At 36.8% G+C, this 18562-nt stretch overlaps 1 protein-coding gene and 1 long non-coding RNA gene across 2 annotated transcripts; both read left to right on the forward strand.

The window, feature by feature from the left end:
- The first annotated feature begins 3340 nt into the window (after window positions 1-3340).
- On the forward strand, window positions 3341-4429 carry LOC133522982 (uncharacterized). The gene is made up of 2 exons (XR_009800170.1): window positions 3341-3559; window positions 4239-4429. It is a non-coding gene; the product is annotated as an uncharacterized LOC133522982 (long non-coding RNA).
- A 1702-nt stretch (window positions 4430-6131) lies between these two features.
- LOC133522983 (uncharacterized) lies at window positions 6132-15869 on the forward strand. The gene is made up of 7 exons (XM_061858482.1): window positions 6132-6376; window positions 6495-7569; window positions 8256-8815; window positions 10803-10925; window positions 11329-11391; window positions 11775-11897; window positions 15326-15869. The coding sequence occupies exons 2-7, from the start codon at window positions 6846-6848 to the stop codon at window positions 15515-15517; spliced, it is 1785 nt and encodes a 594-aa protein (XP_061714466.1). The 5' UTR covers window positions 6132-6376; window positions 6495-6845; the 3' UTR covers window positions 15518-15869.
- The last annotated feature ends 2693 nt before the right edge of the window (window positions 15870-18562 follow it).

Consider the following 18562-nt stretch of genomic DNA (forward strand, 5'->3'; position numbering starts at 1 on the left):
CCTCTGCCAATATACCTACTTAAATAACTCTTTGGATGTCTTTTAGGTTATGCAAATGACAACCAACTTTGAAGTACCTATCAAGTACCTATGCAAGAAATAAGGGGAATATTATGACTGCAGTCTGAATTGGTGATTTTCAAAACAATAACCGAATATTCAATTCAAACAATGTAACCTTAATATCAATATGATAGGATAGGATTAGGAGTAATGAACTTAATTAAATTTCTCTAACAAAAATGGACGACCACTAGTAAGTACTTTATTTATATTGACGAAATATAATTTGCACCAATTGGTCATAAAACGTTATCTTTACGAATATAAAAGGACAAAATAGCGGCGAATCAGCCCCGCCCATATAGTGGGAATAACTAGTTACGATACTTTGTGTTTCTAGGATAAAATCCATACCTATTATGTAAATGAAACTTTTCCGATCCAATTCATATTTACTTTGGACTTCATGTTTCTTTAGATTTATCATTTATTTAATTCAACAACAGACTATGAATTGAACAGTTGGAATACCTACGAGGAAAAGTATTTAGGATCAAGATTGTTTATCTCAAATATACTTTAAGCAGAGCCTAGTGCTAATTGTTTTATTACCCTGTAAAACAGCCATTAGCGATAACATTTATCGGTGCAAATAATATTTCTTCAACTATACGAAGCATATGCGAAATATCTATAATAACCACCTAAGTACTATTTTTCGGCACAGGCGAAAATGTAGGTACAATCCATGGTCTTTGAAATCGATCTTCCCTAATATTGTATGTTTATCTATTCTGTAATTTATGTAGTCTAAATGGGTCGATTGATTTTAACAAGTGAGATGACATACCCCCTAGCATGACTTATTGAGTTGTCGCGCGTGACTGCATATACCTTCTTGAAGTCGCGCTAGGGATCAGATGTCGTTCGATTATCTATTGCGAAGTGGGGTAGGTACATTTATGTGATTACACTGATTACTGATAATTACCTAACATGTATTTTTTCTTCTCAGGTAATACCTATAAAGCAAATTATTTAAAACTTACCTAAACGATAGTTTGTTAAATCTAAATATGCTGAACAGAAACGATCATACTCGTGATAACGCTCTCTTTTACTTTTCCTGAAACTCTTAACATTTTAAGTTCAAGCTAAAGAAGAAATTGCTTGTAATTTATATTAATTATTTTCTAATATCATACATCAGCTGATGTTTAAAATGGACACATTTAGTACTGAGATCATTAGCAAAAGCTATTCTAGTCTCACTGGCCAGAACAAGTACGAATTGAACAGAATGGATTATTATAGTATTACTAAAAATAATAGCAGTGAAATCGAACTATTTAACGAAAAAGACATCAATTCTACTAAAAGCGCATCTAACCCCACTATCGGACAACTAAGTGCACAGGTCATGAATCTACCATACAATAGATACGAAGAAGTTATTACGGACGAAGAATTTGAAAGCCCTATGAAATTTTCCTTAAAAGAATATGATATCTTAAAACGTATAAAAGAAGCATATGATGCGTGCTCTTGCAGAATTTGCAGGTGTCTTATGGGGCCAACGCTAACACCTCGTGAAGAATATTGTGATTGTGAGCCTTGCAAATGTAAAGACTGCACACTAAATAACCTAAAGTACAATACTATTAACGTACAGCCACGTTCAGGAAATGAGTTTCTCTATATAGATAACGTAAAAGAAACAAGTTGCGATTGTAAGCCTTGTAACTGTATGGAATGTGCCCACAGTTGTTATTTGAGAAGTAAACCTGTTAATTATTTAGGGAATAAGATGGACGCAGCAAGAAATGAGTTAACGAACTCAACTGCGAAAAAAATCAGTCTACAAAAAAAATACCCAACGCATGACATACCTGTTGGAATCAATAAACTTTCGGATCGTCCTATAACCACAAATAACGATCATGCTAATAATAAATGTGCATGCAGTAAATGCGAATGCGTCATATGTGAATCCCAAGGAAATGCTTTGACTTGTTACTCATCGTTGCGGTATGGCGATAAACCATTTCACAAATTGACACGTCCTAAAGTCTGTAAATGTGCAACATGTAAAGACCAACCTACCTTACAATCAATTGATTATGCCAATTGTGGAAGAAATATGTGTCATTTTGTACAATGTGAACGGAGCTCTGAACCTCGAAACCATTTAAACAAACTAAATCCGGATAACAATCATGGAGGCTCAAACAAACCCTTTATAGATCGTATAATGCGCGAACATCCATTAGCATATGAATGCAATGAATACGAGCATGATACATTTAGACGTGGTAATATATTTTACGTAAACAATGTGAAAACACACGATCCCTCTAAGATCATATTACGACCGGAACAAGCTAGAATAAAAGAAAATAAACTTGGCTTGCCTCTTCCCAAGGATAATAACCAAAATTCTAAGAACAAGAGTCAGAGGAAATTGACTCTGTTTAATAAGGATAATACTGTATTAACTGCAGTTTTTAAAACAAATTCCCTTGTACCCAAAAACTCACTTAACAATATTTCAGCTGTTTTTTATCCGTGTTTAAATGTACTTGAAGATTTACCAATGAATAATGTGCACAAGACAAGTTCATATTCATTTTCGTCGGGATTCAGCTCTACACGGACAATCACAGCATCGGTATTATCATATCAAAACAAAGGATGCAGCAAACGCACTATTTCCTTACCTGATACAAATATTTTTGATAACCTCACGGAAATTGATTCAAATTCCAATGCTACTGAAGTTCGAAAATATGTTATATCTAATTATACAAATCAGCATAATATTTACCATTGCTCTAATATCGAATCAGATTTTAACAAAATCAATGGCGTTGGTGTCAAGTTAGTACGTAAGCTACACCATAAATATCCAAATGGTATCGAAAACAGAGTTGCAGGTAATGTGTTATTTGATCATTTAAACCAGTTTTTTACAAAAAGATGTTATGTAGAGGAAACTAATACAGTCAATTATAATAGTATATATAAAACAGTGCTGAATGCGAAGCAGTTTACTATTAATTTGACTAAGATTTTACATAAATACGAAAAAGCAAATTTAGAATTTAAAAGCGATTCCAAAAAACTGAAAAAGTCGCTGTATATGATTTTAAATGGTTTGAGCAGTAGTAACTGTGACTGTGTTATAAAACAAGCTGCTGATGATGGAGAAAACAGCAGGACAGCAAAGGCGAGTAAAGAAAACGAAGCAGACGCAGAGCGTTTTGAAGTTGTTAACCAATCTAAATTCAAAAATTTAAAAGGAGAAAATAAATCTGTTGAAGACAAAACGGTAAAAAACGTTAACATTGATTCACTTAGGAATTATAATAAGCATTTATATCAACCAAAACATGTGTTAAAAATAATATCAAATGTTAAAAATGAATCACAAAATTATATAGAAAAAATGTGTGATGAAACTGATGATACGATAAATAGAAAGCGTGAAATTAAAAACGCTCTTGTGGATAAATCACAAGTGCACGGCATTACAGGACAGGAACCTGTAGCTAGTGAGGTAAACTTTTTGATTCCTCCATATCTGAGGTGAAAACCTACGACGCCTACGTAGCTTAGGTGGGGCCTTTTGTTTAAAGTTTGTCATATTATAATTTTTCCTTTACCGTTTTTCATAGACTTGGAATCGGTAACGGGATGGAAGGATCAAATAAATTATAGAAACTTGGAGACTTTATACATATAACTTTATACAACATAACATGAGATTGTTCTATTAGGATAGAACAATCTCATGTTTCTGAATAGAAATAACATAAAATTTTCCTAATTGAAAAAAAAGTATAGCATACAACTTCAAATAATTGGCCCAGGTATACTGTATCTACCTATTTCATCATCACTATCCTAGCGAGCTCCCGGCTTTTCCCACGGCATGGTACCCTGGGAACTTAATCCCAAGTTTTGACGTAGTATCTACTCGACCTTCCGGCCCAGAGGAAACACTAGGTCTTACATGGATTAGTCCGATTTCCTCACAATGTTTTCCATCACCGAAAAGCGATTGGTAAATATCACATGATATTTCTTACATACGTTTCGAAAAACTCGTTGGGTTCAAGCTAATTTGATTGTCAATGCTAATGGTAAGAAATGTCCAATGTAAAGTAAGCCCTATATGGCTCAACAATTAAAGTCCGTGACTATACTAATGATAATGTAATATTACTTATTTTTAGGTAGAACTCCTAAGAGCGGAGAAAATACGTTATATTTTGAAACAAGATGTGATGCTAGATCTTTTTACAGAATAAGCCAATCACGAATGAACATGGCCATGATACAAATTGTGCAATTTTACGTAAATACTTCGTGAATAAAATTATATGTACCTATTTTACGTTCAATACTATTAAACATTTTATAGCTACCTAAGTATTTTACATTTTTGAAAGACCACATCATCACTAGACGGAACCCTAGTAGTAGTAGTAAGGACTTGAAACAATCATCATCATCATCATTCTATTTTTTTTATATTATTTCATTGCAAGTTTGAGAAAAGCACTATACAAATCTCGGCGAGAAACGGGGTTGCCGGCCGCGTATCCCTATCCGGCCGCGTATCCCTATCCGTCCTCGCTACGCTCGGCCGTCTATATCTACTTGGCCTGCAACCCTTCGTTTCCCATCCTCTATAGTAATCTTATACCTTTAAACGAGCAATTCTTGTATATATATATGTATATAATATATTTCTGTGATCTCGGAAACGGCTCTAACGATTTCGCTGAAATTTGGTATATGGGGGTTTTTGGGGGTATACAATCGATCTAGATTAGTCTTATGTTTGGGAAAACGCGTGTTTTCGAGTTTTTATGCGTTTTTCTTTTGACGCAAATATGGTCGCTAATTTCGTGCTGCCGGCTACCGTCCGTCTGGTCCAGCAGGTTAAGACGCGGACAGCTAGAAACGAGTGTTACGGGTTCGAATCTCGCCCGGTGACTAACTTTTGTTTTTTTTTATATGTTCAAGTTTATATATATTTTTTCAATTTTTATTGTTTTAGACAAGTTAAATTTAGTAAAAAAATGTATTATTTAAGATTATCACCTATACACGACCATATTACAATAAATAGTTAGAACCGAGCAAAGCTCGGTCGCCCAGGTACTGTACTATTAACAAACACAAAAAGGAAAAAAAAACACAAAAAGACAATAAAAAGAAAAAAAAACATAACGGCAGAAATTTGCTTATAGGTTTTTATGGTTGAATGCCAAGACGAACCATAATTTACAGGCCTAGGTGTGTAAGGCTGTATGAAATTCCTTTACATATCTTCACTCATCGCACCTGATATGTAGTATTTCCGGACCTAATTTGAAGTAAGTTATGTCAACATTTCATTACAAGTTTGAGAAAAAGTATATTTCGACTCTCTCAAGGGAATCTAAATTTATAGGGTAAGTACCCCGTTGACCTCGAACTATGAAATTTGTTAAGTAATATCGTCTTATACTACAAGTACTGGGAAAAATCATCATCATCATCATCATCGTCTCAGCCGAAAGACATCCACTGCTGGACAAAGGCCTCCTCCAAGTATCTCCACAACGAACGGTTATTCGCTGCCCTCAAACAACGGTTTTCCGCGACTTTAACCAGATCGTCGGTCCATCTAGTCTGGGGCCTTCCCACGCTGCGTCTTCCGATATGTGGTCACCACTCGAGAAATATTTATTATCTTTTCCAGTTTTAGTTTATTTACACTTAGGTTTCTTATCGGGGAAACAACTCTTGTTTGGAAAATCGCCAAAGAAAAGCATTATTTGCCTACGTTGCCTGGTTGTCTGTTTTTTTGTTTTACTACGTCGGTGACAAACAAGCATACAGCCCGCCTGATGGCAAGCAATCTCCGTAGCCTATGAACGCCTGCAACTCCAGAGGTGTTACTTGCGCGGTGCCGACCCTAACACACCGCACCTCATTGAGCTCTGGCTACCTGTTTCTTTCGCAGTCATGGTACGTAAGCCATTCTTTTGCACAATTCAATTATAAACCAATAAACCAACTCTTTGCACAAATTCGAATCGTAAATATCATAATAATGTGACAATTTAAACTCTGGTCTTGACGATCTGACAAGTAAAATGACAATTTTGGAATAAAACGTAAAAAATACAAGAACATCCTTTCAGAATCTAAATAATATGTGAAAATTACAGATTTCATTGAAAATCTACCCCATACTAAAAGCTCCCATGTAGGGGGGACAAAGCAAGAATAAATTAATCTTATGAGGAACTCATCTCGAGTTCCTCATAAGATAAGGACTTTACCGTAAATCTGGACAATCCCGTGTGACTATTTAAAGGTATTTAGTAATAATGCGTTCTTAAGTACTTGTACCAACGGCCAACTATTCATACAACATAATTACTTCAAGCGTAGGTATATGTTATCTTAAAATACTATTCGTTTTTAATTTACAGAAATTTGATCACCTAAGTTATTTGATTGAGCTATGAGGACCTTCAAACAAGAAACTAAACCTATAACTCTTAAATTAACGCATACTAAGAATTTTTATAGTAAAGAAGTGAATGAATTAAAAAAACTATGACACCGCTTTTTATATGTGAATGCGGGATCTGAGGTCAGTCTTCTGCATTTTTTAGTATTGGGTCATGATCCAAACTTCTCGCATTTTATTCAGCAGAAAAGCATATCAAGAGATTCACGCTATTGTGTATCTAAATATCAATAAATGGTCCAAGGAAATTCACAATTAGATTACTAGGTTGCAGCGATATTTCTCCTGTAGTGATAGCTCAGGCTCGATAATGAATTTGTCATCAAAATCAGAGGAATTTCATACATATAATATTATTACAATGATATCAGCAATTTGTAACGCGTGCGTGTGTACAATATGTAAATATTTGTCTAGGCGTTCAGTGCCTACGTTGGCTGATCCCTGCAACTGTAAGCCCTGTAATTGCGAGCAGTGCACTATGTTTGCCAAAAACTACGATTGCAAAAGCATTGAACATCGCTTGCAATGCGAAAATAAATCACACGATGATTTAATATTCAATCATCTTACTAAATCTATCATTTATGACGGAGAGAATCCAGCAACCATAACTCTTTTTGGAGATGTCGGTCATTCAGACAACCAGTATTCCCCTTGCTCATGTACTAACTGCATACAGCATTGCCTTAGTTTACCGCTAGTGAACCAAACACTTGCTGTCAAACCTGGAATTAAAATGTTGAATAGTCCGCACAAGTGTTGCTTAAGCAACTCCTGCAGTCTTAGATGCGTATCCGGTGGTGATATGGTCGGAAAACCAACCGAGGAATATCATAACTTTTACACCGCTATAGTAGAAAACCATCAAGTGATACCACAGAATGTGGATTTTACGGACTCTGCAGTATGCAAGTGTTCGTTTTGTGAGTGTTCGTCATGTCCTTATCGAGAGCAAGCCGGAAATCAGGAAAGTTGTAAAACTATTAGTCTTTTAAAAAAATATATTGAAGATGAGTGGAAACGAAAGTTAAGTAAGTTGCGTTCTTGGTTCATAATTTGAATTTGAGTGTCTATCATTACCATTAGTATATAAATATGTCAGCAGCGATCGTAAAATCAGGGAGATCATGAAATTCCTGATATCGAGCATATCGTGAATTATGAAAATCATCGTTTTATGATTCGAAGGAGCCCCGCAATTTCTGGGTAATTTGCCCTTAGGGTATCTGAAGCAACCTAACAAACCTATCCAACCTATCTATTGGTTTAATGTGCCTGATCTTACGATCGGCCGCCAACATATAGATATCGAAAAGAGTTCAGGGAAAACGATGTCAGTCAATTTTACAATATCAAGACATTGTAAACGCCATAAGTACTAATTAATAACTACATACTGTACCACAACTTTTAAATGTAAAATTATTGAGTATAGTTGTTAGCTTTGTAGCTGGCCCGCAACGGCTTATCCTTTGTCTATTGTTGACTAAAACCGCGCGTGCCACTTATATGCAAAAAAAGGGGCCGGATAACTTTAAGCGGTTACCGTGAATACTAAGGGAAACCAAATCGTTTTCCTACTAGAATCTTCGTATTTACCATGTATTTAAGACCAATAATTTAATTTGTTACCTCATAATTTGACTAAATTTAGTTTTACACTTACTCTGTCCAACGATACCACGAATACTTTTAAAATTATATTTCTAATTAACAGGAAGTAGAACTCAAGATTATAATTATGACTACGGGCTTCATGGAGGTGGTCCAAAAAGTACAATCAGCAAAGTTGGTGTCATTAAAAGTTCAGAAAATTGTAGTAGGTGTATATCAGACCCTAATGCACGCGCGAGACCTTGTCATTGCTCTATAAAAGAAATGCTAAATAATCTATACGAGCACGAAATTGAAATTGATGGACGTGATAATAAATTACTGAACGAACAACTCTATAAAAATAATTATGTAAGTACAGTAGCAAATGTTGAAACTAATACTGAATATATCACAACCGACAAAAGTACTGAAACTGACAATCAGCGGTGCTTAGAAAATAAAGTAAAAAATTATGAATATACATTAAAAATTGATATTACTGCACCCGACCTTGATAATATATCTAGGTATGGTACTAAACAAAAGATAAAGAAAATATCTAAAAACAAAATAAAGGAACAGACGCAGAAAGTGATGAATGATATTATAAACGATATTTCAAGAAATTCTCAAATGGAACAAACAAACCAAACGTCATTTACGGACCTTAAAAATCATAAGGTAAGGATCCATCTTTCAAATACCTAATCATATTCATAAGTCATAAGTCATTTATTCATAAAGTTAATTTACACGTTATAAAAATGGAACATATTTAAATATGCCGTTAACAAATAAACAAAATTAATTAAAGATACATACAATATCACATTCTTTCTAACAATATCAAAATAAGAATTACTTGACATCCTTTTTGTGAAAATTTAGGTATTCATCATAAGCTGGTAAAAGTTAATGTCAATTCTTTAGCAAGGTTTTAGATATTTTGTTATTGCCTATATTTAAACATAAATATATATGTGTCGGGAATCGTGGGCGTATCATACTAGAGACAGTACATCAGAGCCTTCAATAGTAGATGACGAGATGATGACGATGGCTTTAGAATTGCGATGATGTTGAGGCTAGAATTGAGGTTTTTTTTCAGTCTTGCCTTGGTTAAAGTTCTATGTTTTCTGAAAGAGTTACGTATTTGTATGATTTGATGTAAATATATATTTTTTAATCAAATTTATATAAAGAAAAGTAGCTACTGAACGTAATTGCATGATTTCTATAGTAATCTAAATAGTATTTTTTTCTTATTTAATGCATGTTAATTCTTCTTCTTCTTCCTCCTGCCCACCCCACGTTATGTGGGGTCGGCACAACATGTTCTTCTCTTCCATTCTCCTCTATCTTTCGTCACCTCAGCACTCACTCCTTTCTTTCTCATATCCTTTAATGCATGTTAATTATAAGATGTAATGTTTTGAAAAGATGTGTCTCGCCGAGTTTCTTGCCGGTCCATATTGGGATACCCTCCTTCAATTAAGAGGGTATTTAAATTTTTTCGGGTCAGAGGTGTAGTGTTAGAGCTTTATTTCACGTTCATAAGCGCATTGTAATATGCCTACTTAGATAATAAACTATCTTTATCTTTATGGAAATCGTCATCTCGTTGAAAAGCTTTATCTTGGAAAAAATATTTGGTCTACCTACAGAGACAATTCATGTCTCGTATTCTAGCAAATTTAATTTACTTTAAAAATGCCCTAAAAAGGTACTATCAAATACTAGTCCGTTAGGACTATAATCTCCCAAATTCAGATTTGGGAGATTATATTTGGTCTTATAAAGACCGAAATTTTCGGGTTGTTTTTTCGATTTTTGAGAAAGTGGCGTTCATTGCTCGAGGTCACAAACTTATATATTTATTGGGCATCATAAACAAATCTGCAAAAAATCATAACCAGATTTGACGCAAAGTCTAATGAATAAAGTTACTGTATTAAAATATAACACTCGCAAAAAAACTTCGTCTCCCGTTTAGGCGACGCAAAATAGAACGTCTACCACTCAGTTCTCATCTACTCAAAGGTTAACTGGAAGAAATCCCGTATTCGCCTTTGTACTGCCTATCCTGTGCCATATTTATGTTTTGTGTTGTGAGCTAGGCTAGTTTTTACGTACAGGCTATATTATGTTTGTCTATGTTGCTTTTGTGAAATTTAGTTTGTTGGTATAAACTATCCTAAACTTACATCTCAAGTGAACTAGAATTTGGCATCCATATAGATCTCAATTAGTTTGAATAGAATAGAAAACGAAAAGTTTGCCGGCGAAGTCAACAACGACGCATATTCTTAATATTGAACTTGGCTCTCATTTCACCTTTAAGGTTTTTATGGGATATAATTGCTTTTTGCAAAGAAGTTAGGGATTAGTATTCATCAAAAACGGTTTTTTGATGAATACTAATACCTAATCTGACCGACGTAGTCTTTCTTGAATATATTACCTTAGCCGATTACTCCGAAATCGCATTTGGCCGCTTAGCCAACATGCCAATCGCTTACGCTCCGTAGCGATCGAAACTCAACTGTCACTGTCGCACTAATATGGAAGAGTGATAGAGAGACACAAAGCGTTTCGTTGTTGAAGCGATAGCGATTGTCACCTTGGCTAGGCCGGCAGATTAGGTACAAATAAGATTTACTTTTTTCAGGTGGATGATTTTATAATTGGCTGCATTACCCCAATTCATAATGGCATAGGCCATAGTATTGTAAAAGTTGCAGGAGTAAGCGAGTCTGAATTACCGTCCAAAGATGGCTCCTTTCTGTTTCAGGTATTTATTGCTCATTTATGATATCTACTAAAATATCAGTATTTTAATAGTGTAGAACTATTTGTGAACCCCAGGCTTCCATGAGCTGCTTCATAAAGCATTTTTTAGCTTTACAAAGCTAAAAAAATATACAACAATATTGTTTCTAACTTTATATTCTATATGTTCGAGTTTCACGGGAGATCTCCCGTAAGACTCGAACATATTAGAATCATTGGGTACATTATCATTAGGTTTGATAGGATAGGCGGATAATGACTTTCGATTTTTCAACGTTTGCTATGCCCTCTGGTTTTTCACACGGAATTGAAACTGCCACTTTGGAGCAATTAAGTATATGAAAAATATCGTAAATTGCCCGTTTTTTATTGCACTTGAATGCATTATGCCTTCTTTTTTTCAGAATGAAACATTCAGTCCAACATCACCAGAAGAAATCTCAAAGACCGTCTCAATAATAGATTCGGTAAGATAACAACTGTTAGATCTCAATGATATCTGCGTCTAAAAGAGTCTGGCCAAGTTCATTTTGCACAGACTTTCACATTCCCTCCAGATTTTCTCATCTTTTACTTCTAATTCTAATTACTTTCTAAACGCTACGCATCTAGCTTTATCGTGCGAACGGCTAAGGAGTGGAATTCACTTCCTGCAAATCTATTCCCAGTCCACTATAATTTGGATCTTTTTAAATCGAGATAAAGATGTATATTCGACATCTTTTAAGTAAGCATGTTCCATCCTAGACTGCATCGGCACTTACCATCAGGTGAGATTGAGGTCAAGCGCTTACCTTTTCCTAATAAAAAAAAATCTAAATCCGTAATTGCTTCCATGACTTATTGACAGGAAATGGGAAGTTATTTGGATGAGCTCAGAGTCCAAGAACCGTGCGCTAGAAGAGTGTCACATCATACAGTTAGTCTCAAGTGGAAGCTGCCCAAAGCAATCGAAGGAATAATGGGATACGAAGTAAGTTTCACGGTCATTATTGTACAGAGGACCAAGGTTTTTTTTTTTTAATAAATTTGTATTCTACCTAATCTTAAGATTCGATAAGAAGAAGGCGGCCAAGCGGGCCCGGGCTTTTTTCGCAGGAGTAGGAAGAGGGGGGATTAAACAAGCTGCATGCAAAACGAAAATACTTTTATAGAGTAACTAATAGTTCCAAATTAAAAACAAAACTGTTCATGGGTCTAAAGAGGTAAAACTGTTAAAAATGTCCATTATGATTTCATCAGATGGATTATCGTGACTAAACTCGAATTGGCGAAACTTCTGCGACAACATATCCACAGTCACTCAAGCAAACAGAACAAGGAAAATCCTTGCAGACCAACCAAGACAACTACTGGGTACCCTGAGGAGACCAGATAATAGTACCACTAGCAGCCCAGCTGAGACAGAAAGGCTACTGGTGGAGACTCACTTCCCAGGATGCAAAGTAGTAAATGAGCAAGACCCAGAACAGGATACAATGAACTATAATCCAACTGAAAGCGAATGGAGAACAGCAAAATGTATAACAGAATATAACAAAACGACCTGGGCGGTAAATAGTTTTGATAACTTTAAATCGCCGGGAACGGACGGAATTTACCCAGCCCTACTAAAATGGGGTGGACATACATTAATCAAACACCTATCCAATCTACTGTGCAGCTGTATAGCCTTTAGATATATACCACATAAATGGAGGGAAGTGAAAGTGATTTTCCTCCCAAAGCCAGGCAAAACCGATTACTCGGACCCCAAGTCTTTCAGACCAATCAGCCTTACATCCTTCATGCTAAAAACACTAGAAAGACTATGTGACAGAGAACTGAAGGACACGGCCCTAAAAAACATAGAAATCCATCCAAACCAACACGCCTACAGTCAAGGGAAATCAACTGACTCAGCTCTCCATGCTGTAGTAAGCAACATAGAGAATGCGCTAGCAAGGAAGAATTCATGCCTAGGCACCTTCATCGACATAGAAGGAGCCTTTGACAAGACAAACTTTAGCAGCATTCAGCAAGCATTACAAAGACATAGAACCAATCCACTCGTAACCGAATGGATAATGAATATGTTAAGACAGAGAATAATAAAACTATCCGAAAACCAAACTCATCAAGCACTAGTCATGAGAGGATGCCCCCAGGGAGGAGTACTCTCACCACTGCTATGGAACCTGGTGGTGAACGAATTGATAACAAAATTAAACAACAAATATTTTATGACTATAGGGTACGCAGATGACTTAGTAATACTAATCAGCGGCCTAGTAATAAACACACTGTGTGATCTCACACAGACAGCACTGAAAATAGTAGAGAAATGGTGCAAGGAGAATGACCTATCGGTAAACCCAAAAAAGACCGACACAATTCTCTTCACACACAAACGAAAACTGGGTACATACGAACTGCCAACCCTTTTTGGCACAAGATTGACACTTTCAAAGGATGTAAAATACCTAGGCATAATCCTGGATGATAGACTGAACTGGAACAAACACCTGGACAATAAACTAAACAAAGCAACAGTAGCCTTTTGGCAATGCCGGAGGATGGTGGGCAAGAGATGGGGACTTGCTCCTCACATCAAACTGTGGCTATACAAAATGGTAATAATGCCAATGATCAGCTATGGCTCGGTCGTATGGTGGCCCCGCACCCAGCTAACCACGGTAATAGACAAACTAAACAAAACACAAAGACTAGCATGTGTGGCTGCGACGGGCTGTATGAGAACTACTCCGACTGCGGCGCTAGAAATAATGCTAGGACTCCTACCATTACACATATATATACAAAAAGAAGCGGCTGCCACGGCTCTTCGGTTGAAAAAGCTAAACCTATGGACATCCCTCAGCTCATCGCACAAGAAGATCTATGAAAATATGATCTCAAAACTACCCATGCTGGAGGCGCCCATCGACAAAACACCAAAAACTATGATCTTCTGGAAAGAATACGCCATATCATTAACAGAAGATCCTAAAGAAGGACTAGACCAAACAAACCTAAGAATATTCACAGACGGCTCAAAAACATTTGAAGGGACAGGATGTGGTGTCTTCTCGGAGGACCTGAACATACACATCTCAAAACCCCTGGGAGAACATAACACGGTATTCCAAGCTGAATGTGTGGGAATAATAGAAGCTTGCAATGCTATAACAAGACGACAGGCGAAACACGAAAATATACTAATACTGTCAGACAGTAAATCAGTACTACAAGCGCTATGCAGCGACAAACTTAATTCAGAACTCATACTCGAATGTCATCGAAGCCTCACGGAAGTGAGCAAAGAAGGCAACAAAGTGACAATTCAATGGATAAAGGGGCATAGTGGATCAAGAGGAAACGATGCAGCGGACGAACTGGCCAGGAAAGGCTCAGAAACGCCGGCATATGGACCCGAGCCCATCATACCCCTACCAATATCCTATATACACAACCAGCTAGACCTACATCACAGACAACTGCACAATAAATACTGGAAGGAAATGGACACATGCAGGCAGACCAAGGATTTTCTACCGGAACTGAACCACAAACTCACCAAAATACTACTGAAAACACCTAGACATCAACTACGTAAATTAGTAGGATTAATTACAGGACATAACACACTTAACAAACACCTACACAATATGGGTAAAACAGACAGCCCCATGTGCAGAGCGTGCATGGAAGAAGAAGAAACAACAAAACATATTCTCCTAGACTGCAAACAGGTAGAAGTATACAGGAACAAATACCTAGGGAATCCGTGCACACTAGGAGAGGCAATTAGCAACCTGAAAACTTTGCTAGGTTTCGTGGAGGAGCTGGGGTGGTTAGAGTAGCGCTACCTCGTTTCACGCAAAATAGGCACAATGGTTGTCGATTTGCGGAAAATGCCCAGAAGCACTAACTAACTAACTAACTATCGTGACTAAATTACCACAGTTACAGTTTGGTTGTTTGTATGTTAGCATATTAGTAGACGGTACAAGATGAGAAATGAATTTGAAATAAATATGCCATGTTTATTTTATTTTTGGCAGTCATGCTGTAACTGAGTAGGTAATATTAGAGCCCCTCTTGTATGTAGTCGGAATTTAGTCTAGAAGCGAGGAAACGCAATAAGCAAGTAAGTACAAATTCTGCGTAATAAAACTGGCAGGCAGAAACGTGTGTAGTGAAATGCAGATAAATACTTCAAAATGTCATGTATCTATGAGCGGTTTTTTTGGCTCTCCCATAAAAAACATCGACATTTGCTCAGCCAAAATGTATGCTTATTTTTCGGGGTTGGTCCGACCCATAAGTCATATTCACCTCGCAAAAATAGCCAAGGGTTAAAAATACCCTGTATAACGTACGTAAATAAATATCATAAATTCAAATTAACTTCTTTTTTAGATACTGGTGGACGGCAAATCTATTGAGAGGATAAGTAATCCAAGGCGTTGCATGGCGGTAATCAGCTGCCTCCCTCCCGTCCAGCGACTTCTGATCACTATCCGGACCATCACCAAAACCGCAGATCAAGGGTTCCTCCCTTGCACCACTATCGGATATCACCCACGTGATAATAAATTTATATGCGTTTAAAAGTTAACTGCTAATTATGACACTATTTATTTTCCGAATCTCTAATGTTAGAATAGAAGCGGTTGTTACATTTACCGTTACACCGCACCGATCTGTGCTTCGAAAATTTATGAAGAACGAAAACGTATCGTCACTCACAGGGTTAAAAGGGGTTATTACGAACGGATAGACTTACGATAGGATCAGACTGCGGTAGTAGTTGCAACGGTAAATGAAATTACCGCTTAAGTCAAGCCCTTTCTTACCTTAATTATTTAAAATTTGTATCCTTGTCTTATATTTACATAAAATAGTTAAAACTTGTCTTATTATTATGTCAGTGAAAAATAAAGTTAAAATTGAACTGTAACAATCTTGTATGCATTTTGAGCTAATTTACCGCGTGATGTGATTCCATGGAATTTAGTAAGAGCGCAGTAAACATAAGCATGAAGAAGTACGGGTTTATGGCAAGTTTAGCGCCACTAGTTAACCGGTTAAACATGGCAGCGATTTTGATAGCCATAGATCAGCAAGTGATTACCATCAGGTGATCCGTCTGCTCGTTTGCCTCCTGTGTCATAAAAAAAAGTGTTAAGCAAACGTCATAATTTCATAGAAGTTTGACATTTAAAATTATAACTATGGAAGGTAGAGGCAAGGAACGAAATATCCATATACCAAAAAGTGTCCGACAAAAAACCATAAATAGGTGGCGCTACAATACCTATAGGTAAAAAACTTAAGTCACCTGTTGTATATAGTTGTGAAGTGTTCGAATAGACAATACATGTTTAAAAGACACACACAAACAAAACAAATGTCTATTCGAACGCGTCACAACTACATACAACAGGTGACTTAAGTTTTTTACCTATAGAATACTTGAGAGGAGTTTCTGTTCCTTGCCTCTACCTTCCATAATTATAACATTTGCACTATGGAAGGTAGAGGCAAGGAACAGAAACTCCTTAGGTAGAATTGTTGCAAAAGTGTCCAGCTGTCACCTATAAATAATGGTTCCAAATCTTTCCAGAGTAGCGCTAGAGTAGCTAGGAACCTAGGCGTTATTGACGGAGTGAAGTGCGCTGTCTATGATTAGATTTTTTTCTCAAGTATACTAGGCAATTGTAGCGCCACCTATTTATGGTTTTTTGTCGGAAACTTTTTGGTATATGGAGATTTTGTTCCTTGCCTCTACCTTCCATAATTTGTACTGTCTGGGCTGCCAAAGTCACTACCAACTTATCTTAGTGTGACTCTAGTCATATATCGCATGCTATTTGTTGCTAGGTTTATGGAGCCCTATTTGAGTTTGCATTTAAGGACAGCCCAGACGAGATGATCAAACGACCGATTTGATCAGAAAATAAATAGGCGACTAGAGTCAGACCAAGATAAGTTGGCAACGATTTTGACAGCCCATACAGTGCAGGTGTTATTTTAAACGTCAAATTTATATGAAATTATGACGTTTGCACAGGCTATCAAAATCGCTGCTGATTTAGATTGGTCCGACTCTATCTCTAATGTAATCATCAATTTTATACTTATTTGAGGGCTCTTAATTAAAAAATAATTATATATTAGTATTCTTGCATTTTATCGTAATATCTGTCATAATCGGCAATTTAATCAGATTGGCGAATAATTGTTCCCGTCTGGACCGGCCTTACATGGGCCTTACATTGTGTCACTTTTGTTTACCAAACAAAAGAAAGATCAGGAGTATCCGAACGCAAACTGTCAATGTCAATGTGATACTGAGACGAGTGAGATCTGCGAGATGCAGCGTTGCCAGATGGTCACAAAAGTCACATTTTTCGTGACTTTTCGCCTTCTTGTGTGACATGTGCGTGACTTACGATTTTGAGGCAATTTTTGTGACTTTTTAAGCTAGCCGATTTTTGGATAAGTTTAGTTTTGCAATTCGTATTATTTAAGATCGCACCCAAGTTTACTAGCCCTTGAACCCGTGTCCAGACAAGACAATTTTTCGCCAATCTGATGAAATTGTCCGATCTAATCAGGGCTATAACCGCGAAAATCGAAGTTCGTTAATTGCAGCCATTTTTCTCTGTCACTCTAATTAAGTCTTAATGATTTTGGTTGTCGCGGCAGGCCCCAGGCCGTGCGGACGCAAATGCCAATTTGGCTGCCAAATTCAACCACCGATTATTACCGATAATATGGAGGTGTGGACGCAAGAATACAAATTGGTGACGCTAGTTCTTGAGCATTTTTGAAGTGAAAACTTCTTTAGCGGCGCTGTGCACTATTTGTGATGGGGAAAAAATGTTAAACTCGCGACAGGTCACGTGACCGACAGATTCGTGACCTGATCGAAAAACTGTTACAATGTCATTGAAGCCAGTAGACCGCTGGCGCAACTTAAATATTAACGTTGTGCAAGTTACACACAAGTGCAGTTAAATAATTGTAATAGTTCTGAAGTGTTAAATTTTTAATGTAATATAAATTGTCATGTTTGTGTACGACAGCGCAATAAATGAATATTGTTTTTTACCACATAAATGATTGTACTTTTATACTGATAATTAAAGCAATTCGTGCAAAATTATTCCCTAACCATTCCAAAATATCAAAAATGCACAACGTTATTATTCAAGTTTTCACTTCTGCCGGCACTTGTTGTTGTTGTTGTTTTTTTTATTTTACAACGCTCAAATCTTCCTCGCATTGTCCCGGCATTTTGCCACGGCTCATGGGAGCCTGGGGCCCGCTTGGGGAGCTGGGGACAACTAATCTCAAGGTTTGGCGTAGGCACTAGTTTTTACGAAAGCGACTGCCATCTGATCTTTCAACCCAGAAGGTAAACTAGGCCTTGGTAGGATTAGTCCGGTTTCCTCACGATGTTTTCCGTCACCGAAAAGCGACTGGTAAATATTAAATGATATTTCGTACATAAGTTCCGAAAAACTCATTGGTACGAGCCGGGGTTTGAACCCGCGACCTCCGGATTGCAAGTCACACGCTCTTACCGCTAGGCCACCAGCGCTTTTTAGGGTTCCGTAGCCAAATGGCAAAAACGTCATAAAATTTAAA

The sequence above is a fragment of the Cydia pomonella genome, chromosome 11 (genome assembly GCF_033807575.1).
Source record: "Cydia pomonella isolate Wapato2018A chromosome 11, ilCydPomo1, whole genome shotgun sequence".
Classification (NCBI taxonomy): domain Eukaryota; kingdom Metazoa; phylum Arthropoda; class Insecta; order Lepidoptera; family Tortricidae; genus Cydia; species Cydia pomonella.

Coding starts and splice junctions, on each gene's coding strand:
- LOC133522983 (XM_061858482.1), top strand. CDS start 6,846: ATGAATTTGTCATCAAAATCAGAGGAATTTCATACATATAATATTATT. Junction 10,926..11,328: donor ATGGCTCCTTTCTGTTTCAG/GTATTTATTGCT, acceptor TCTTTTTTTCAG/AATGAAACATTCAGTCCAAC. Junction 11,392..11,774: donor CCGTCTCAATAATAGATTCG/GTAAGATAACAA, acceptor ACTTATTGACAG/GAAATGGGAAGTTATTTGGA.